Below are 24,131 nucleotides of genomic sequence, written 5' to 3' on the forward strand. Positions count from 1 at the left end.
ATGCCGTATGTGAACTCTCTGCCTGTCCTGTCACGGCTATGGATGCCGTATGTGAACTCTCTGCCTGTCCTGTCACGGCTATGAATGTCGTATGTGAACTCTCTGCCTGTCCAGTTATGGCTATGGAGGCTGTTAATGAACATTCAGTCCTGTCTATCACAGCCGAGGAGATTATCAATGAACTCGCGGTGCCTTCTGGGTACGTGTGTTTCTGGTTTACACTCTCGCCTTCTCCGTGTAGAATATGTTCCTGACTCCTCTATGTGGATTGTACCCTGGTTCGTGGATTGGATTATTTGTTTTTTGTGTTTAATAAACCCCTGTGCTTGCATTTGGATTCTCGCTCCTCCTTGTCCTGGCTTACATGTTACAGAGCCAAACTACTTAAAAATGTCATTCTTTTAATATATTTTTTTTCTTCATTATGATAATATATTCCAAACTAATTTAATGCAGAAATTAAAAACATGCTTGATAGGTGTACGCAGGTCATGCATTTTGAAAGATTTGATACAAGATTGCATTTGAAATATATTTTTAAACAAAGATAATAAATTAATAAATATGACAACATGAGCGTAATTTTTACAAATTCTTAAATGTACACAACTCAAATGTATGAATTTACAGGACGTTTATTAGACCAACTAGTAGGGATGTAATGATGTACTATAATATCATGATATTAAGCCCACAATACTATATTTATTGCGATATTTAAAAAAAAAAAAAAAAAAGACAAATGAAGGATTGGAAAAAATGAAAATTTTGCACATTTTTAAGTTAAATTATTCTATCTAATGCACTTTGAGAGTTCAAAATGAAGAGCTCCATCCCATGTTCTTAATTAAGAAAACTCAAGTCAGAAAAAGTCAGTGAATTGACTTGTACCTAAACTTTAAAGGGGACTCAACCCTCTTTTTATTTGTGGAATACTGTCTCAGTCTAAATTACACTCACACTGGTGTTTTAGGAAGCCAATCAAATTAGAATATAATAATAATAATAATAATAATAATAACAATGACAGTAATAGCCATATTCTAAAACAACTCCACTGTAAAATAAATGAATATTTCATAGGTATATTATTTTTGCTTTACACTACAGTAGGGAAATTACAATACTTCTTTCCTAATTTCTACACTTGAAAGAGATCTTTTGAATTTGGACTGCAGTACGTTACCCATTTAAACCGCTAGCTGTCAGCAATTCATACGGCACTTTTAAGCTTTTATTTTGACGGAAACGGCAGTAGAGGTTTTATTTTAAAGGAATACTCTAGCTTCAGTGAAAACATGCTTACAAAAACGCGCCTCACTACAAATCTAGTGAAATTCTGTAATCATCTGCCAAGAAAATAAAGCCTAACTGGAGGCTGTTGCGTTCCCAAATGCGCTCTAAACTCACAGCATGTGCAATAAACGTATAGCGAAAACAGACTTGATGAAAGGATTAAGCCATGTTGTGCTTTTGGCTTTAGTTTGTTTGACAGATACTGTGCCAAAGCATAATGGCCCAAAACACAACTTTAAAGACCTTTTATGTTAGAATAAGAAGTTTAGATATATTAAAAAAACTACACTTTTTGCCTGGAAAACCTATTGTTTCATATTGTCGTGTGACCACGATAATATCCAGACAGTTTTGCTATCGCGATATCACGATATTGATAATATTGTTACATCCCTACCAACTAGCCATTTCAAACACAAGAATTGTTTTAGTTGCCGACACCTCTGTTTTTTTATAGTGTCAAAAAAGCCATGAGATATCTATAGGCATCCACTGTCAGCCTGTGCGGGTCAATCAGTAAAAGCACACTGCTACTGTCAGCCCTTGTGAGGCTTGGGTGAGATGTAGTGGTGTTTTAGGCTGAGCTGAGACAGTAGCTCCTGCTAGAGTTGGGCACGCTGCCACGGCACTGCCTACATCCTCTCCCAGTCTCACCTTACAGTCTGTCTCCTTCCAGTCCTCCATCAGCTGGGGCTCCGTTGGTGCGGCTCGTGCTGTTTCCCTCACCGCCATGAAATATTCAACAGTCCACTCAGACATACCGGACTTCACAATGCACTACATTAGAAAAGCCCTTTGCACTCAACGGCGCACTTGCTGTGGAGACTCTCCTCATTAAAATGAGCTCTTTTATACTGATGCATTAGCTAGCTATTTGTTGTCGGAGGGTGTACTATGTAGCGATATGCATTGGGCTAATATTCTGCCGCATATCTCTTCGCATTGTTCCTGTGAAATATTACGCTGATGGCTTTGTGTTTAGGAGATAGCAAGGTTACAGAGTATTTGTCATATAAAAAGAGAATATATAGTGTGTATTATTACACACAGATGCTACAAAGTTTAGATATATTAAAAAAACTACACTTTTTGCCTGGAAAACCTATTGTTTCATATTGTCGTGTGACCACAATAATATCCAGACAGTTTTGCTATCGCGATATCACGATATTGATAATATTGTTACATCCCTACCAACTAGCCATTTCAAACACAAGAATTGTTTTAGTTGCCGACACCTCTGTTTTTTATAGTGTCAAAAAAGCCATGAGATATCTATAGGCATCCACTGTCAGCCTGTTCGGGTCAATCAGTAAAAGCACACTGCTACTGTCAGCCCTTGTGAGGCTGGGGTGAGATGTAGTGGTGTTTTAGGCTGAGCTGAGACAGTAGCTCCTGCTAGAGTTGGGCACGCTGCCACGGCACTGCCTACATCCTCTCCCAGTCTCACCTTACAGTCTGTCTCCTTCCAGTCCTCCCATCAGCTGGGGCTCCGTTGGTGCGGCTCGTGCTGTTTCCCTCACCGCCATGAAATATTCAACAGTCCACTCAGACATACCGGACTTCACAATGCACTACATTAGAAAAGCCCTTTGCACTCAACGGCGCACTTGCTGTGGAGACTCTCCTCATTAAAATGAGCTCTTTTATACTGATACATTAGCTAGCTATTTGTTGTCGGAGGGTGTACTATGTAGCGATATGCATTGGGCTAATATTCTGCCGCATATCTCTTCGCATTGTTCCTGTGAAATATTACGCTGATGGCTTTGTGTTTAGGAGATAGCAAGCACAAGAATCTCTGTTTCTCCCTGAGGGACGCTTTACTATCTTCGACTCTCCCGTTCCCTTAGGCGTAGCTACTTTATAGCTGTGACCTCCGCAGTGGAGGCGCTGTATTGGCCGGCTTCATTATTCATCATATTTTAGATGACGTCTTATTAAGAAGATACCTTGCATTGCTCTGTGTGGTGGGTGTGTCGTCATGCTTTCTGATCTTATCGTACCTGAGTGTAATGTGGAAAAAGATGCTGATGCTTTTGCTTTTGTTTTCCTCAAGATGAGATTTCCTGCTGAGAATGTGCATTTCTTCCTCTGCTGCCATCAGTTTTAAGCGTAACTGTAATCAAATGCCATTTCAACATTCCAGGCATCTTCATGTGTGGTGCAGTAAACTTTACGATCTGAGACTCTGTGTACCTGCTTCTGTTTGCGTTCCTCCTGTATTTGAGCTCTTTATTAGCTGCGATTTACTGAGATTATACCCTGTGCTGTATGGCCTGGTGTTCTGGGGCCGGTGAGGGAATTTAGGACCAGTTAATGGAACTGTTTCTTGGCCTATTGGGCCATTATTGAGTTACATTGGCTTGCATGGTTTTTCATCCATTACAAACATAAACACTTTATTTTATGTGATGTACTAAACTTTGATATTGAAAATATTCTGACTAATTAAATATGTCACCTAGCTGGCTAACATAGTTGGCCACACCAGAAAGAAAGAAAGAAAGAATTAAAAAACTATAATATTATACTACATTTCCAAAATATATGATAATTATTTTAATACTTATAAATAATATATTGATAAATAATATATGATGCAAAACATTACTGATAATGCTTGAAATTTGCAACCCATTTCAAGTAATGCTTCCATTTCAAGACAATCACAACTTCTTGCAGTTGAAACTTCATCTATGTTTGGCAGATAAGTTAAATTACAAGCATTATCATTTAAGTTTTGCATAATATTTGTTTGCCGGCAAAAGTGTGTTTATGAATTTATAAATATTGTGGAATTGTAATATAAGCTGTTTCTTGCAGCTTTTTGATTTCATTAAATGAAAGTAAAATAAAATTATATGAATTAATAATTATATTAATACGATAAGTTATAATTGTTCAATATTATATAATGTATTATTATATTACACATAATGATTCCTTGATTCAATTCGAGTACTTGATTTAAAAAAAACCTCCCATTGTGTCGAGTAAGTGCACAATAACGGAAGTGACACATTCCAGAGGCGAGAATCCATGAAACGCATTATTACATCGTTTTCCAAGACTGCATGATATAACGTTCATCTGGGAATGCCATTTCATCATCTTTGTAAGGTAAATCATTCATAAACCTACGCAAACACAGTAGAATACATCAATATATTTCTCAATATGCTAACTGTTCATCGCAGTTTCAAATTAAAAGTTTAAACCCTCGCTCTGAGTTTACACTTTTTGATGTCCACATATTCAAGAAATTACAGTGGCTGTATAATCTCTGTCATAAAGAAATGGCCAAATATTTAAGATTAAGTGGACATTTGAATTAATTGTTGTTAAGTCAATAGTAAACAAAGATTAGGTCATGCAGAAAGTGCAAAAACAGTCGTCAGGTCGTTTTTATTGTCTACATTATATTATGTATTTTTGTTCATTAAAATCATGATTACCTGCTTTTTATACTTTATTGGAACTAATTATTATTACCTCATTGCTATATGTATTTGATGTAATTTTAAAGGCTATTGTTCACTAATTTTTTTTCAACATAAAAACTGTATAATTATCCAATCACTCGATTAATCATCAGAATAATCAACCGATTACTTGATTACCAAAATAATCGTTAGTGACAGTCCTAAATAATACAATAAAATAGTATTAAATATAGTATGAAAATTGCTAAAAATAAAATCCTATTCTTATCTCTCTCTCTCGCTCTCTCTCTCTGTGTGTGTGTTGTCAATGAAAATTATGTCAGGGCAAGTGAATGGGCCAGCGGCTGAGTGAATTCCTTTATCAGATTTCGCCCGCTCAAGATCCTAAAAGCATTGTTAACAATCTTCAAAGTATTTCTAAATCAGTTTCTAGTTGGAAATCTGTAGCATACGGTGCCATCAAATTCATGTTGAGTCTAGGAACAGATCGGTAAGTTCAGAGACACCAGCCTCCAGATGGACCACAGTGATGAGTTTGCGATGCGTTCCGTCAGATGGACACCTACGACCCTGTTACAGTGATGCCGGCTTGTGTTTCCATTGAGCAAAGCGGCCATCTGGTGTCCCAGAGGACTCTTATTTCATCTGCTTACTTTTTCTTTTGTGCTAGAGTCATGGAGAGGGCACTATTACTTTTATCATGCAATACAGTGTAGATTTGCTTCAATTCAACCATAACGTTACCTCAAAACAGGCCCGGATTGGCTAATCGGGAGCACCGGGAAAATTCCCGGTAGGCCGGTCTGTTTTTTGGCCGCGAGGGCCGGTCATGCCACTACTATGGGGTTGAAATATGGATGCCCGTATTTAAGGCATCAAAGAAGCGTCCCATATGAAAGCTATAACACAGTTTGTCCCGTATTCGCAGGCATACGCCATATGACCACCAGACCATATGAATAACAAATTCTCAGTTGATAATTAATCATTATTTTTGTGCAAAATATTGTTTTATTTGTGAACGTAGCCGTTTGATGAAGGCTTTAAGACCAAGCAGAATCATCTGCCGGCTGCTCCTGTTTCACAACGAGCAGGACTCGTGCTTACGTCCACGATTTGATTTTGGCAAATCAGTTTGGGCGAATGCAATTTATTGATCATGAGCCCAAAATTTAGCAAGGCAGGAAAACATTTAATCTACCTTAGGGGAAACGCCTTTCACTATTGTGAGTTAAGGCTGTTAAATAGAGGGGAAAATAAATGTAAAAATGTTTAACTTCTAGCGCATTCTTAAACTTGGACCTCATTTTTATTGAAGTAGAAATTCAAGCACCAGAAGCAGCCCACAAGTTTTCTTTAATTGAAAAATATGCATTTTCATTCATTCATAGGCTACATGGTTGCAATAATAGCCGTTTTAGTTCAGAAAATTTAAGTGCATAGACGTTTCATAGACGTTCAGTTGTTATGCTTTCAAATTTCTTGCCATTTGTATGTAATTTCACAGTATTTTCACCTCCTAAATTACCACACTACTTGTGTAGTCACGATTTTATTTTTACGACTTTTTTTTTTGTATGACATTAAAATTCTTTTTAGAATATAGGTTAAGCAAAACAAATGTGATTATTTCTGAGAACTTTTTAACTGTACATTATGGTACAGTAGGCCTACAAATAATACATTTTAAAAATTTTGATTTAAAAAATAATAGATTAAAAAATGTATAATAGAAAAGGCCAGTAAAAAAAAACAACAAAAAAAACAAAGCTGTAGAAAAATATAATGAATTGCAAGACTGTAGAGAACAGTGCGCTATTGCAGACTTATATACTGAAGTTTTAATTACATTATTGTAATAACTATAGTCAGTCGTGAACTAAAGTGGGCCGCTCTTAAGACATGAAACTCCAGGGCTGAAAATGACTCCCACTCCGGCCCTGCCTCAAAATACTCTTGACTATTAAGCATTCTCTTAATGTTCACCTAATTCACATATGAGCCACATTGATTGGGAGTTAGACCTATTCTTCTAAGAAGGCTTTCCAGTAGATGCTCTAAGAACATGGATTGAGAAATTTGCTCCCATTCAGACACAAGAGCATCAATGAAGTCAGTTAGAGAAGGCATGTAGTATGTCTATATCTTCACTCGCACTGACGTTTTTATGGTCACTCATCCTCACGGCATGTGTTGCTTTCGTTGGGCAGCTCTGACACATTGCTCTCTGAGAAGTGACCTTCATCATGTACAGGCTGGCATTCAATTACAGATTTGTCAGTGGCCTGTGCAGCTGAGTGGGTTAGTGTCCTTGAGAACCCACCTCTGCTCTGTTCTCCATTTGATTGCCTATTCATGATGTGTCCCAATGGCCCTGTTGGCAGGGAGACTAACGCTGCCTCTCAGCGCACAGATTACGCTTGATCCCAGGAACGTGCGGTTTTGCTGCTGATGTGCCGTGTAATTGCCATCATATAGTATTAGTTTATACCATTAGTGAGCATGAAAAGACTGTTCTGTATAGTGAATGGTATAATCTGTATAACTGCATCTAATTATGATGAATATAAACAAATTTACTCGTCCGCTTCCAGCATGTTGGCATTAGTTTATTCATCCTGATAGTGGATAATTCCATCTGCTAGTGGAAAGGGTTTTTACGTTCGGGATTGTCTGATCTTTAGTAACCATTCAGCTTACTTGTTTGTGTCTCAGAAAAGGAGGGAGTTACACCGCTGAGAGCTCCTCTTTGAGTCGACTCATTCATGGTTTGTAGTGGTTTAGTCCATTCTGTAATGTTTGATATCAGTGTTTTATGTGGAACCAGCATTGAGTGAATATGAACAGATGATTTAAAATGAGATGTGACAGAAGATATTGAATAGTGTTACTTAAAAGGGCTAAAGGGCTAGTTCACACAAAAATGAAAATTCTGCCATCATTTACTTACCCTCATGTCGTTCCAAACCTGTATAATTTTCTTTCTTTTGTGAAACACAAAAGGAGATACTTTGTTGTAGGGCTGCACGATAAATCGCAATTAGGCAAAAGCTGCGATTGTCATGCACATCTTGTCAGGGAAGCACGGTTCTGTGATCAGCAGTAAATCTCCATCCGAAGGCCAGAGGGCGCTCTCCTGCAGAAACTCCAAATACGCCCCACAGAAGAAATCCAGGAAATCGGTTGCTGAATAAACAGAAGACTTAACTGCTTTCATTGGTTCAGTGTAACTAAACACAGGACTACGACAATATATGATTTATCTGAGTAAGTTCTTATTATAATTCTTATTATAATTTTAATTATAATAAAGTATATAATAATGCAATGCTAATTGACATAGCCTTTATCACTGCTTAGAATACTATGAAATATGTTGTGTGCCTTATTCTGTGTAAGAAGCCACGTCATCAGGGCTCTACAGTGCGACCATTTCAGTTGCATTTGCAAAAGAAAACTACTCCGTGTGACTATGAAGAAATATTTAGGAGCGCCAGTGCAACTTTGGATTCCATCCAAAGATTCGAATTAAACTTATGTGCAAAACTGGAATATCACATAAAACATTTGCGAATAAAGCACCGTTTCTATCCAACGAGTCAAAGAGAACAAAATTGTCACTTCCTGGTAAACTGGCACTACATATCACTAAGAAAACTAGAAGAAGTCACTGAATATAATAATTTTCATATATGATAAATTACTTGCACCTCAGAGCAAGCAGATGAAACACAATAAATGCTGTCACTGCTTCGGAGGTGGATGGTGCTGTTTGGGATCGCAGTCGTGCAAGACAATTACACAGAAATACTTTGACGACAGACTTTGCTCAGGCATTTCAGAATGACCATAACAAAATATATGCTGTGAATGAGATTGGTCCACTGCTAGTCAAGTTATCCCGTCTCATAGCGCAAAGTCACATGACTTTTTTGATGTGCATGGAGGAATTTATTAGGTAAATGTGTTTCCATCGTAGTTTATGCACATTTTTTCTTATTGGATAAAAAGTTTATCCTACTCAAATATGAGTTTTTTATGCGCATTTTTAAAATGTATGCTCATCTTGGCGTTTCCATCCAAGCGGTTTTTTATGTGATATTCCAAAATGCACATAAAAATAGGTGGATGGAAACATAGCTACTGCGACTAGGGAGTCAGTGATTCAATTGCTTCATTCCAGAATGAATCAGCCGTTCGAACAAATTAATTGAATTAATGATTCAGTGATAAAATCAGTGGCTTGCCGCTACCTACTGGCAGTTTTTATTTTTAAAGTATCTTTTCTGTTATTTAAATCATTTAATATTTCTATATTCAAAATGTTCTATTTAAAACATTAACCTCAACATGAATTTATTAATTTAATTGCACTCACGCCACGTCTGAGCCTCATTAAACGTCTGAAAATACACATACAAGCCACATTTGTGTTCTTCGGTGCCACCTATAGTACAAATAATTTTTTCAATACTTATTTCATTTGATTGGTAACTTATTCTTATTATACTTCTTATTCTACTTGTTTTTATTTTGTTGTTTTAATTAGAAATTTTAAAAAGCTTAAAAATATATATTTTTTTGAATTTGACAAAAGATGACATACTTTTAATAAAGTTAGAAAAATCCCATTACAAAGGTAAAAACAAAATTCCCTGTACATCACTTTAAGGAATCAAATATCACCTCGTAATGGAAAGGCACATTTTTGATCATTATTTTTGATTATTGGTTTGAATGTGCTCCTGAAATTTTTGGCTGTTTTCGAATTTTCAAAGCGCTCCTAAAAAGAAAAGTAAGCATAGAGCCCTTATTTCAAACACTTGACTGACGTTATGAAGTGAGTTTGAGGTAAATTTTTTCATTAAATGTGGTATTTTCAAGTGCTTTCAAATGGAGCAGCATTTACTACACAGAGCCGTAGTTCACTAAGAAGCAACGCAAACAGCTTTCATTATTGCGAACGATTTCTTCGATTTCATAATCGCGCGATTATATCATCTGCAATTTTTTTGCATAGCTTGTCAGTGAACTACGAGCTCTGTGTAATAAATGCTGCTCCATCTGAAAGCACGTGATGGAATTTTACTACTGATTACAGAACCGGCTTTACTGACAAGATAATGCGCATGACAATCTAGCCCTACTTTGTAGAATGTTTTTCGTACTAAGCAGTTTTGGTTACCATTGATTTCTATTGTATGAAAAAAAGAGAGAAGAAAAGAGAGAGAAAAAAACCCCTCAATAAATCAGTGACGTCACATTATTTTACTTGTTGTATCTTATATGACCCCCATATTTGTATAAATAGGCAAATGTATAAATTTGCTGCTAATGTGCTGAGTAATTATGTATATATAAAAAGTATACACCATATACACACATGCATGTATATTTATGGATTAAATGCCACAAAACTATAATTTTGAGATGTACTACTTCAGCAATCATTCTAGGGATTATTTTATTGGAAAAAATATAGATAACCTCAAAGACAATAGACATGGACTAAATGCCACACAACTCTAATTTTGATTCTTTGGTATCAAGATAATTTTTATCCTGTAAATATATGATGTAATTACTCTGTCTTCTGTATAAATTTGGCATTTTCCTACAATTCATAATTTATTAATTCCCTCATTTGAAAAGGGATGCCGCCGGAGTCCTTGATTTCCTGGTAAGACTATTATGAATAAAACAGACTGGGAAAGCATTTTATTTAGTTCCATGCTTTTTCCTTATATTTCAAAATAAAAGGGCTGCATAAATAACGATTTTGATGTTATCTCAACACAATCTCCTCTGTGCTCAGCAAAAAATAGGGAATGTGAACTTGAAGTATATGGCTGTTTGGTTTGAACACCTCAGCATATGAATATACACACACTGACAGTATTAATATACACAGAAAACTTCCACCTTCCTTTGATAAACTGACCAGGCCATGTTTCTCTTCCTCTAAATATGACCTCAAAAAGGGTTGGGTGGCATGTTGACCATGAAAATTCTTCTCATCCGAGCTGTGCAGGTCATCATATCTCTCGCTGACCAGGACCAGACAAACTGAAAAAAAATATTGTAGTTTAAACATCTTTTTGATGCAATGACCGTGTAGAAAAAGGTAAGTTCTAGTCGTGGTAGTATAAAAGAAAATGTACAAAACATTGTTCTGTAGTAATTTATGTCAAATAAATCTTATTCTTTGAAGGTTCTCTGAACCATAACAGTTGAGCTAAGAGCTCAACCGCTGATATATAACACAAATATCCGCTCCATTCGGATCACCAAGGGCCCATATAATGCAGTGTAAATGTGTGGTGTGAGTGATGTGTGTTTATATGCACTGAAAGGGTCATGTGTCTTTGTTGTGCCTTTGGGAGTTAAAGCAGACACAAGTGGATTAAGGGGTGAGCTGGTACTGGGGTCCAGCACCTTTAATCCTCATGTTCCCTGCCTGCCATACAGTCATTTGCGGTAGTCTGTTTTAGGCCCTTCTTTGAGGTACATGACTGCTGTTTTTTTACAAGGTTCTTTATAGTGGAAAAAGGTTATTTACATTATTAAAATGTTCTTCACACTAAGACATTTTTTTTTCTTTTTAAATAACTGTTTACTGAAATGTTCTTTGGGGAACCAAAATGGTTCTTCTATGACATAAAATCAAAACCCCCCTTTTGGAACCTTTGGTGTAGCCACATAATGCGCAATTCGTACAATATATAGCTGTGTAAAACATGACATTCGATTCAATTGCAAAGCTACTATAATGAGAAATATTAAATGGGAACGAGTCAACTGCGCAGTGCAGGGGAATTATCATATTGTAACTGGACCAATGGACATCATGGCGCGAGTTCAGCAATGGTGCGTTTTTTCATGGAGCAGTCTTGACCACGCAATATTAAAATTATACATGAGATTCAGTAAAAAGAGTTTGAATTTGGCACATAATTCTGCTACAATCTCCAAATGTCTTTGCTTATACACGTTTAAAACTAAGCCTATATGAAATAATTCTAATGCTAAAGAGGCTTTTCAATCCACAAATCCCCACCTTTATGAATATTTACCATGGAGTCACTACTATAAAAGCACTGATTATATTAATCATGATATTTTGGGAAATTTGGTATTTGGATACAATAATAGATTTATATAATATATTTTTATGTTGTTAATATAGTCATATTTGTTTCATTGCATATGTTTGGGGAGTAAGTGAATATAATTTAATATTGCTATGATACTAACCTTATTAAAATTAACCATGGTTTTACTACAAATAAAACCAATAAACCATGGTAACCACAAATTAACCATGGTTTTGCTACACTAGCCATAGTATATCCATGGTATTTGTAGTAAAAATGGCAAGTTCTTTCATGAAACTCTAGATGGCGTAGGCTGATAGGTTCTTAATGTAACTGATAATATTCACAGCATTAAACAATTTGGCACAAGCTGATTGGTACATATTGCAAACGCAGCCAATGAGCTTACTGCTTTACATTTAAATGGCTGGTTTTCACTCGAGCATTTTGCAGCACGCTTTCAGGGTTCCTCTGAAACGCTCCACCTGTATAGATCTGCTACGGGTTATTTAATATACAATTTGTGCAGCAGCAGTATGTCTGAAATACTCACAGCACCGTATCGCCATATGCATTGCATTGGCTTTCTCCCTCATGGCGGGTGTTGTTGCTGGCTCACACACCTTGACTGACGTCATTTGCAGCTCCGGCTCTGCGGCGATCCTCAGCACTGTCGTTCTGTGCGGCGATGGCTTGTCGGTTGCGGCGGGCTCTGGCTCTCCGTCAGCGGTGGGCCCAGGCATGCGCTCCGCGCTCCGTGCATCGGGGAGATGGTGGGCTGGGCACTGTGTCTGGAGTGGAACTGGCAAGTGTTCACTCCACAAAGGCAGGGAAATTCGCTCGAGGGCCTTCCTCGGATGACGGCGCTCTGTACGTGGAGTTTAAACTGGCGTCATAAAACGCACAGAGCGCGTTGTCCGGGTAGCTGGAGAAGTTGGCAAGCACCAGGAACAGTCTGGTGTGGCCCTCCAGCAGGAGGGGGAGGTATTCAGGACGAAGGAGGGGATCCATGGACACAATGGAAACAAAAAACACTGAGGAAAAAACGGAGGGAACATACGGAGGTAACTGTTTTGGTCTGGTATTCTGTCACGATACGTTGGAGCACGGGATCGAGGAAATGAGGAGACGTGGAGATTTTCCAAAACGAGAGTCTTTAATTATCCAACAGGAGACACGGAACACAAGGATGACGTTCACAGACATTCAATACCAGACAAAGAACTCAAAACAGGAAACACTTTAAATACACAGGATTAGAGGATGGGATGACGAGGAACACCTGGAACTAATATAACAATTAACATAATTGCACATGAGGGAAAACTGGGTCATGGAAAGCACGTGGGGAGCAAAAACACGAACACAGACAGTCCAGAATCCTGACAATTACGACTAGTGTCTGCAGAAATTTCATCTGCTCAAAATTTAGTGTGACCACACCACGGCATATTATTGTTAAAAGTAAAGATACTATAGACGAACTATGGTTTATTTTTTAAGTGGGCAAATGCAAAATAGAATCATGGACTCTAGAGGACATTTGCGAATTATGGTGATTTATGGTTGAATGTGGTTTTCGAATGAGCTTAAATACGGAATGTTACTGGTAACTGCACTTACTTGTGAAATACAATAAATCGCCATTGTTATTGGTTTCTGTCCTTACATTTTTCATTTTATAGGCCCTCGCTCCTGTCAAATCAGGTGCTGGTGCCACCATATGTCGAATATAAAATATGTAAGTCTGGAGGCCTGCAGTGAGGTAATAAGGAGGAAGTAGGTTAGATAATATTTATAAATGACGAGAACTAACAATAAATAAGGCTGGAAAGTAGGAAAGTTTTCCAATTCTAATTCAAAGGATCAGAGAGCGAATACAATTACAAGTGGATCTCAGTAGGGGATAAATATAAACTGTTAGAAAAAGTATGTAGCGGCTATAAAAAAGAAGCTGTCTAAATATAGCTATGTGATAACAGACTAAGTGATGTGTTAACTATGTGAGATTCCAATGTGCAATGTACAATTCTTGATCTTGCAACATATTTATTACAGTATATACGCTCCCAACCATGCAAATGTGTTACAATATGACAATTAGCCCATTCTAACGAGGCTAAACATGGGGCTCCCTGACCCACATTTACGGCTTGCTGAAATGCTCTTTGTGAACCTGGTCATGTGCAGATTGTAGTGAGTTTATAAGTATGCATGCACCCTGTTGGTCTCTCATTAAAGTTAAGCTGCTCTCTTTGTGGTACTTTGCGATCTTCTGCACTCGCAATAGTAGAGCGGATTTCAGGGCCCAGGCCCGTGACTGGAGGGTGCAAGCTTTACTTTAGGAAAGGAGTAATTTGATTAAATCTGCACTGTTTCAGTCCAAAACCTGTGTGAGCTAAATCAAATAAAGTGGATTAACTCTTCCACTGGATAAAGCTGATTAAACTGGTAAACAAAATCATAGTTGCATATGAGTTTGGTAGAAAGTTGAGAAATGGTTGTTATTTTTTTAAACATACTGAAAGCTAATGATATCCGTAATGTTCAGTTGCATTTATGGTTTTGGAATGTCTGCATTTTTCTGTCAATGCGTATCGAAACGCCATGCTGAAATATTTCTGAAAGTGTTTCCTGCACTGATGTTATTATTTAAATCTACAGAATCAATGCTTTTACTAAATAATTTTACCTGACTTGTGAGCTTACAATCTGACTTCAGTGTGATGAGAGAGAAAAGCTGGACAATGTGACATTTATTTGATCAAAAATACCGTAAAAAATAATTATGTGAAATATTATTACAATTTAAAATAAATATTTTTATTTTAATATATTTTACAATGTAATTTACTACTGTGATGGCAAAGCTGAATTTTCAGCATCATTACTCTAGACTTCAGTGTCACATCCTTCAGAAATTATTCTAAAATGCTGATTTGGTGCTCAAGAAATATTTGTTATCTTTATTCATTTTTAAAAGAGTTTTGCTGCTTTTTAGTTTTTTTTCTGTAAATGTCTTAACTGTTACTTTTGATCAAATTAATGTGCCCCTTCTGAATAAAAGTACAAATTTCTTACTTTTAAATTCTTACTGACCCCAAACTTTTATGTCCAATCAGTTCTTCACTAGTGAACCACAAGACATGAATTTTGTCATGTTAAATTTTAAATGAACCATTAAGGTAAGCTATACTTGAGTTAAAATTGGTAAATAGCTAAAACACATTCTGATGTGTAAATTTGTGCTTTAGCGGTACTTCAATGTTATAAAAATAGTAGCGTTTTTCTTTAGTATGTAATAAGGAAGGAAAGACAGACAGAGAGCACTGTTTTTGTAACCTACTTTTTCTTACATTTTACTGTTACTGAATCATTTAGTTTTCCATACAGTGTCTCCGTGGTGGAGAATGCACCGTCAGCAGGTCCTTTGATCCCGGAGGTGATTTTCCCCTTCATTGAGGCGCTGAAGCCATGCTAACTCTGATAGAGGAGAGAGTGCTCAGTGGCTGTGGTGGAGCTTGCTGAAGAAAATCCATTTCCCCAATATATTTTCTGCTGAGGCAGGTACAATGACCTTTAGCGTTCCAATAGGTCATCCACAGGCATGTGACGTGCTTGTGCACTGATTGCTAAAACTCTGGCTTCTCTATTGTAAAAGCCATCCAAGTGTGAATTAGCTGAGATCAATGAGGTGCGTGGATAAGCCTCTTGTCATCTCATTACGTGCTAGGCCATTCCTTTTAAGTAATAATTACCTGAGAACTTTCACAAGTCCAGCGTTTGAGAAACTATCCATGTCTTAACAACAAATGTTTGTTAAATGGGACAATGAGCTGTTTGACACCTCACTTTGAGTATAGTTTTTAGGGACAAATGTGGCAAATGCAGACGTAAATCTGTAAATTTTTGGTGGTATGGCGCGGCACGTGTTGTTAGAGCTTCTGAGGATGCAGATTCAAACCTGGCCTGCTAAAGTTCCTGATCCCACTCCCCATTTTTTCCTCATTAGTAAATTAAATAAAACATAAAATTATTATTATTATTATTATTTTTAAAACTGTGCTGAATATGTGTGTGTTTTTTGTGCCCAGGTGCCCACGGAGTGAGAGAGGAGCCCCAGTTTGTGACGGCCCGTGCAGGAGAGAGTGTTGTTTTGGGATGTGACGTGAGCCACCCCCTAAACGGCCAGCAGACTCCCTATGTGGTGGAGTGGTTCAAATTCGGTGTGCCTATCCCCTTCTTCATTAACTTCCGTTTCTATCCTCCTCATGTGGACCCTGAGTATGCCGGTAAGCACCAGCATCTTTGTAATGTCCAGAGTTTAATCCCAATTAATAATTATGTACAGAAGACAATTAATTTTATGTCAACTAAGTGTATTGAGTACATACTGAATATACAGTGGGTACGGAAAGTATTCAGACCCCCTTAAATTTTTCACTCTTTGTTATATTGCAGCCATTTGCTAAAATCATTTAAGTTAATTTTTTTTCCTCATTAATGTACACACAGCACCCCATATTGACAGAAAAACACAGAATTGTTGACATTTATGCAGATTTATTAAAAAAGAAAATCTGAAATATCACATGGTCCTAAGTATTCAGACCCTTTGCTCAGTATTTAGTAGAAACACCCTTTTGATCTAATACAGCCAGGAGTCTTTTTGGGAAAGATGCAACAAGTTATTCACACCTGGATTTGGGGATCCTCTGCCATTCCCCCTTGCAGATCCTCTCCAGTTCTGTCAGGTTGGATGGTAAACGTTGGTGGACAGCCATTTTTAGGTCTCTCCAGAGATGCTCAATTGGGTTTAAGTCAGGGCCCTGGCTGGGCCATTCAAGAACAGTCACAGAGTTGTTGTGAAGCCACTCCTTCATTATTTTAGCTGTGTGCTTAGGGTCATTGTCTTGTTGGAAGGTAAACCTTCGGCCCAGTCTGAGGTCCTGAGCACTCTGAAGAAGGTTTTCGTCCAGGATATCCCTGTACTTGGCCGCATTCATCTTTCCCTCGATTGCAACCAGTCATCCTGTCCCTGCAGCTGAAAAACACCCCAACAGCATGATGCTGCCACCACCATGCTTCACTGTTGGGACAGGTGATGAGCAGTGCCTGGTTTTCTCCACACATACCGCTTAGAATTAAGGCCAAAAAGTTATATCTTGGTCTCATCAGACCAGAGAATCTTATTTCTCACCATCTCACAACTCCATGCGGGCTTTCATGTGTCTTGCACTGAGGAGAGGCTTCCATCGGGCCACTCTGCCATAAAGCCCCGACTGGTGGAGGGCTGCAGTGATGGTTGACTTTCTAAAACTTTCTCCCATCTCCCGACTGCATCTCTGGAGCTCAGCCACAGGGATCTTTGGGTTCTTCTTTACCTCTCCTGCAGAGGCAGGTACAATGACCTTTAGCGTTCCAATAGGTCATCCACAGGCATGTGACGTGCTTGTGCACTGATTGCTAAAACTCTGGCTTCTCTATTGTAAAAGCCATCCAAGTGTGAATTAGCTGAGATCAATGAGGTGCGTGGATAAGCCTCTTGTCATCTCATTACGTGCTTGGCCATTCCTTTTAAGTAATAATTACCTGAGAACTTTCACAAGTCCAGCGTTTGAGAAACTATCCATGTCTTAACAACAAATGTTTGTTAAATGGGACAATGAGCTGTTTGACACCTCACTTTGAGTATAGTTTTTAGGGACAAATGTGGCAAATGCAGACGTAAATCTGTAAATTTTTGGTGGTATGGCGCGGCACGTGTTGTTAGAGCTTCTGAGGATGCAGATTCAAACCTGGCCTGCTAAAGTTCCTGATCCCACTCCCCATTTTTTCCTCATTAGTAAATTAAATAAAACATAAAATTATTATTATTATTATTATTTTTAAAACTGTGCTGAATATGTGTGTGTTTTTTGTGCCCAGGTGCCCACGGAGTGAGAGAGGAGCCCCAGTTTGTGACGGCCCGTGCAGGAGAGAGTGTTGTTTTGGGATGTGACGTGAGCCACCCCCTAAACGGCCAGCAGACTCCCTATGTGGTGGAGTGGTTCAAATTCGGTGTGCCTATCCCCTTCTTCATTAACTTCCGTTTCTATCCTCCTCATGTGGACCCTGAGTATGCCGGTAAGCACCAGCATCTTTGTAATGTCCAGAGTTTAATCCCAATTAATAATTATGTACAGAAGACAATTAATTTTATGTCAACTAAGTGTATTGAGTACATACTGAATATACAGTGGGTACGGAAAGTATTCAGACCCCCTTAAATTTTTCACTCTTTGTTATATTGCAGCCATTTGCTAAAATCATTTAAGTTAATTTTTTTTCCTCATTAATGTACACACAGCACCCCATATTGACAGAAAAACACAGAATTGTTGACATTTTTGAAGATTTATTAAAAAAGAAAAACTGAAATATCACATGGTCCTAAGTATTCAGACCCTTTGCTGTGACACTCATATATTTAACTCAGGTGCTGTCCATTTCTTCTGATCATCCTTGAGATGGTTCTACACCTTCATTTGAGTCCAGCTGTGTTTGATTATACTGATTGGACTTGATTAGGAAAGCCACACACCTGTCTATATAAGACCTTACAGCTCACAGTGCATGTCAGAGCAAATGAGAATCATGAGGTCAAAGGAACTGCCTGAAGAGCTCAGAGACAGAATTGTGGTAAGGCACAGATCTGGCCAAGCTTACAAAAAAAATTCTGCTGCACTTAAGGTTCCCAAGAGCACAGTGGCCTCCATTCCTTAAATGGAAGACGTCTGGGATGACCAGAACCCTTCCTAGAGCTAGCCGTCCGGCCAAACTGAGCTATCGGGGGAGAAGAGCCTTGGTGAGAGAGGTAAAGAAGAACCCAAAGATCACTGTGGCTGAGCTCCAGAGATGCAGTCAGGAGATGGAAGAAAGTTGTAGAAAGTCAACCATCACTGCAGCCCTCCACCAGTCGGCGCTTTATGGCAGAGTGGCCCGACGGAAACCTCTCCTCAGTGCAAGACACATGAAAAAACACCTGAAGGACTCCAAGATGGTGAGAAATAAGATTCTCTGGTCAAAAAATAACAAATGATTTTAGCAAATGGCTGCAATATAACAAAGAGTGAAAAATTTAAGGGGGTCTGAATACTTTCCATACCTACTGTATATATCTTTTTTATTATTTCAGCTTTATTTTTCAGCTTTTCAAATAAAGCTTAAATAAAATATAAATGTAAATATGATTAACTTAAAGGATTAGTTCACTCCAGAATTAAAAATGTCCTGATGATTTAGTCACCTCCTAATCCTTTAAACAGAAAAAGAAACCTGAAATGAAAATCAGAAAAGTTTAAGTTGAAGTACTAAAATTACTAAAGCTAAAACTGAAATAAAAATATTTTTTTTAAATAATTCTGACTTTTATTCTCACAATTTAAAGAAAAAGTCAGAAAAATATTAAACTAGAAATTGAGAGTTACAAACTCTAAACTTTTGAGAAAAATTTTCAGAATTGTTAGATAACTTTTTAAACCTAGCAATTTTGAATTGTTTTCCCTCAGAACTCTGAGTTTACATCTTGCATTTCTATTTTTTGCTTCCAACACAGAATAAAAAAAGGATAATTGTAATTTTTTTTCTTGCAGTTGTGAGTTTATATCTCACAATTCCAACTTTTCTTCTTAGAATCGCAAGATAAAAAGTTGCAATTACCTTTTTTATTTTTTTATGCAATGGCAGAAGTAAGCTATACATACAGTGGGTACGGAAAGTATTCAGACCCCCTTAAATTGCAGCCATTGGCTAAAATCATTTAAGTTAATTTTTTCCCCTCATTAATGTACACACAGCACCCCATATTGACAAAAAAACACAGAATTGTTGACATTTTGGCAGATTTATTAAAAAAGAAAAGCTGAAATATCACATGGTCCTAAGTATTCAGACCCTTTGCTGTGACGCTCATATATTTAACTCAGGTCTGAAGTATTTTAGTCTAGTTTTAATCGAAGAAAACATTAAGTATTTTAGTCTAGGTTTAGTCCATGAAAATCTAAAGTATTTTAGTCTAGTTTTAGTTGAAGAAAACCTGAAGTATTTTAGTCTAGTTTTAGTCCAAGAAAATCTAAAGCATTTTAGTCTAGTTTTAGTCCAAGAAAATCTAAAGTATTTTAGTCTAGTTTTAGTCCAAGAAAACTTGACATTTTAGCAATAAGATTATTATTAATTAACCGTACAGCAGTATTAATTTTGGCAGCCATTTTTTATTTAGTCTTAGTCTTACTCAAATGTACATTTTAGTTATCATATTTAGACAAACTTGTCCTGTTTTTGTTTATTCAATGAAACGTATGAGCATTTTAGTGGGGTTTTTTAGTCAATTAAATATTAGTCACATTTTCGTCATTCTGTATAATGGTTAAACTGATAAAAATAATTTTTTTCTCAAAATTATAATCGTAATGATTGTTGTCATTTGAGAAATTTACTTTTGCACATTCTCCAGTAAGCACAAATCAATAGAATGTGGACACGGTATATTTTACCTCATCTAGTGTACTAATTTATTATAGGCTTTTTATTATATAAATCAGCACCAAAGACTTATGCAATATCTCTGTCTATATTATGAAAACAGCTAAAACAAACTAAATATTATAACAAATTCCTAGTAATTCCACTAATTCCATAATTGCAATAGTTTATTTCTCTATTAAACAACAGCGATTGAGTAAGTGTATTTATTCAGCGATCAAAATCGCAAACAATATAGTGAGATCTCATGACAGAACACTGACCGGCTGAATGACACTTTCATTTAGATCGCTAAACTCCAGCTTGTTTGTTTTTTAGATCGTCTGCGGCGGCGCTTCCGCAGTGAGGAGCGAGCGCGTGCGCATGGTTGCCAGATTGCTATATAAAAATAAGCAAAACACACCGGGCAGAAAATGTATGCTTGTAACAGCGAAGCTCTGATTCGGGGCCTTGAACTCTTGATATCTGGCAACCGCACTCATGAAAGCTCGCGTAGTAGAGGCGTGTAGAGCAGTATGCAATAACATTTTGTCTCATTTTTTTGACGAAAATAAAAAGAGTTGGTAAAGGTCGCGTCTTATTTCGTCAACGAAATTGCATGTTGATATAGTCTTGGTTATCGTTTATTGACCTTATTAGCGTCTCGTCTTTGTCTGGTCTTAATCATGGGAAAAAAGCTGGTCAACGAACATTTTTCGTCATAGCCTTCGTTAACGAAATTAACACTAATACAAATTAATAAAATTAATGCAAATTAATTAATAAAACCTTAACTAAAATTATTATACTTTATAAAATTATAGTAGTATATAAATTATACTAAAATAACAGACTGAGACCACTTTCCATTGTGCATTATTTTCTAATTTAAGGTTTTTTTCCCAATTACAAATTGTATTTCTAGCATCTCAACTTGAATGAAAAGTTCAATTGAGAAATTAAGATGTCTTTCAGGTTATTTGCGCTTTGAAATTAGATTTTGAATTACAGATTTTGAGACTTTTGGATCCCTTATGAATCCAACAATTCTAACTTAAAAGTACATCACAGTGCACCCTCATCAAAACCGCGATGAACCAGCATAACCCGGCCTAAACCAGGATGAAAATTCACTGTGGACTTTGCAGCAGGAACAGTATGTGAATTTGGACTGAGCCCAGGGCTTTAGGTTGGGTTTGATTAAATTTACCTGCTCGTGACAGATTTAGAGAAAGCTGTTAACTGTAAACAAACCATTAAAAGTTCCAGTCACACCATTAGTCTTCCTTTTGAATTCAGAAGTGTTGCACTTGATCTAATGTGCTCATTTTATGTGAGGCTGAGCGAAAACACATTTTTTCTATGTTTACTACTTAACGCTAAAGCGAGCCCTTTGTCCGACCCAGAGAAAAAGAGAGTGTGAGCGGCCCTTGACATGGATTGTAAAAAGCTTTAGAAATGGCTGCCTGCTAGCATGGCACTCATTCCCTTTCAAGGTGCATTACAGAACCTTAATTACTGCAGATCTGCTGCTGGCCGTCTGGATGAAAAATCACCTATTGTCAGCACTTCTTAAAGCACACACACTCCACGACACAGGGCGCAGAGCTGCGTGAGACACATCCATCTCTGTGATTGTTTGACATTAATTGATCACTTAACTGCTATGTCACACATGGGGGTTCTGAGGGTTGTCCCCCCTAAAAATATTTTACATCACCTACACACAAGTAAGTAAGGCTGTCAAGGCTATTTTATTAACTTAAACATCAGATGAAGTGATTATTTTCTCTTTATGATGTATTTTTCGATGAATCCACTATATTAGCAATAATATATTCCATCACCTGCTTGACAGAAAGGGTTGCCAGGTTTTCACGTTTCGAGGGGTCCCCCGGGAAAAAATAGCGTTCCGGGGACTAAAATGCACGTTATTGGGGTCGCTTCAACCTGCGGACATGAAAAACAACCCGCGGCAACAGTGATAAAGTAGCCCGATTCCACGAGAAAACCGTGGTCTTGGCAATACTGTGATGGATAGTAATGTCTACACAAGGGCTGTCGCGGCGCGACCACAACAGCTTTAAGCACGGTCTCCCTGCTGCACTAATAGTAGTAAGGCTTTCCTCTGTACATAAATATCCTTACAAGTACAATTTTAGCTGTATTATTTGTGTCCCCTTCAAAAATTGCTATTGAGAAATGTTATGTTTATTGTCCCCCCCAACTGTTAGATGAAATTTACACCCCTGTATACAGTATACTCTAACTAACATTAAAATACATAACAAGTGCAAATATTGAGTAAAGTAGTCATTATGTTAAACTTAAATTACTTTATATTTATAAACTTATATTTAAAAAAATATGTATTTTATTATATTTAAAAAACATGTATATTATAATATGTAACATAACTATATTATAATATATAATTTATGTATGAAGGCAAAAGACTGTAACTTCGATTTTGGTCGAAAATTAGTTATTGATATTTTTGGGACATTCAAGACATCCTTTATCATGTGGATAAGTATCTTGAGTCAATTTTGTTGTTTCGCCGAGAAAATAATGGGTTGTCTTAACCGTAACTTCGAAAAGTCCTGGAGAAATCAAGGCAAAACACTGTATAACACCAGTTACCGCTCTTTGACTTTGTTTGGAATGCTGAAATTGAGTTACGGCATTCTGCCTTTGTTTAGCCGCACGTCAATATGAAGTTACGGTGCCGGCTTGGAGTTATATGGTGTTCTGCCTTTGTTTTACTGTCCATTAAAATCTGTCGCATTTTAATTACAGTGTAACTTGTATACTTTCATACATCTGATCTGTCACTGAAGCACTTTATTAGACAAACGAATTAGATATATCACGATCTACCAAACAGCTCCATATAACAAAGCACTGTAAAGACTAGATACTTTGGCAGCAATACGTAATCGTGAATAATGTTTAAAGATTTCCCCCCCCTTTTTATAATGCAGATTATTCACCAGGCTGTCACTTCTAGTTGGATGCGTGTGGACTCGAATGCCATAGCATGTAGCATGATCAATCATAAAATCAGTACTAACAGTTCACAATTAAATCCTATACCTTTTCTTGTAACCCGATAAAATCAATCCATGGTGATGAACGTCATCGGAGATGTTTAATCCACAAGCATTCTGAGCATTCCTGCTTGCTGGCGTTCACATCAATCCACAAGTCCTTCGGCTAGACTATTTTCATTCAAGTCAATATAAAAGCAATTACGCTATGTCTGGCATTCTTTTACGTTACTGAGCATTGCAAATAAATTGGTTGCAAAACGGTATCCACTCACATGTTTAACTTTATGTCTGCTTGTTATGGTCAAAAAACAATTAATACAGTCACATGAGATAGCCCATGATCACTAGATTTTATACAAATGTTACTATAACGATTTTGTAAATGGTGATCAGTAACCAAATATTGATAATGTGGAAGTTACTGCCTTTTGCCTTGGTGTGACTTCTCACTTTTTGCAGATAATGAAAAGGCAGAGTACAGTAACTTCAAAATAGGTGTAAAAATCAAGCTCACAATTTTTTAATGTAGATAATTTTCATTACTAAAACATCTAATTGCCTAATTTCCAGTGTCCTACCTATAATAAATTTGGCTGGACAAATAAAAAACTTTAAAGTCATTTTTCTCAGTTTCACACTCTAGCGAGTTAAGGTATTTTGCCTTTGTAGGGCAGTATGTATGTTTTATATACACACACACACACACACACACACACATATATATATATACAGTGGGTACG

At 37.1% G+C, this 24,131-nt stretch overlaps 2 protein-coding genes across 2 annotated transcripts in view; both read left to right on the forward strand.

The window, feature by feature from the left end:
• Positions 1-12,734, forward strand: part of LOC107582620 (uncharacterized) — a 14,670-nt gene extending 1,936 nt beyond the window's left edge. The window contains exons 3-4 of the mRNA XM_016268536.1: positions 242-278; positions 12,481-12,734. Coding sequence (XP_016124022.1) covers positions 242-278; positions 12,481-12,734 — 291 coding nt within the window. The remainder of the gene's footprint in view (positions 1-241; positions 279-12,480) is intronic.
• Positions 12,735-15,753: 3,019 nt separating this feature from the next.
• LOC107582621 (protein turtle homolog B-like) overlaps positions 15,754-24,131 on the forward strand; it is a 69,520-nt gene continuing 61,142 nt past the window's right edge. The window contains exons 1-3 of the mRNA XM_016268537.1: positions 15,754-15,847; positions 15,931-16,128; positions 17,765-17,962. Of these exons, the coding sequence (XP_016124023.1) occupies positions 15,754-15,847; positions 15,931-16,128; positions 17,765-17,962 (490 nt within the window). The remainder of the gene's footprint in view (positions 15,848-15,930; positions 16,129-17,764; positions 17,963-24,131) is intronic.

This window comes from Sinocyclocheilus grahami, unplaced genomic scaffold (genome assembly GCF_001515645.1).
Source record: "Sinocyclocheilus grahami isolate Dianchi unplaced genomic scaffold, SAMN03320097.WGS_v1.1 scaffold46.1, whole genome shotgun sequence".
Classification (NCBI taxonomy): domain Eukaryota; kingdom Metazoa; phylum Chordata; class Actinopteri; order Cypriniformes; family Cyprinidae; genus Sinocyclocheilus; species Sinocyclocheilus grahami.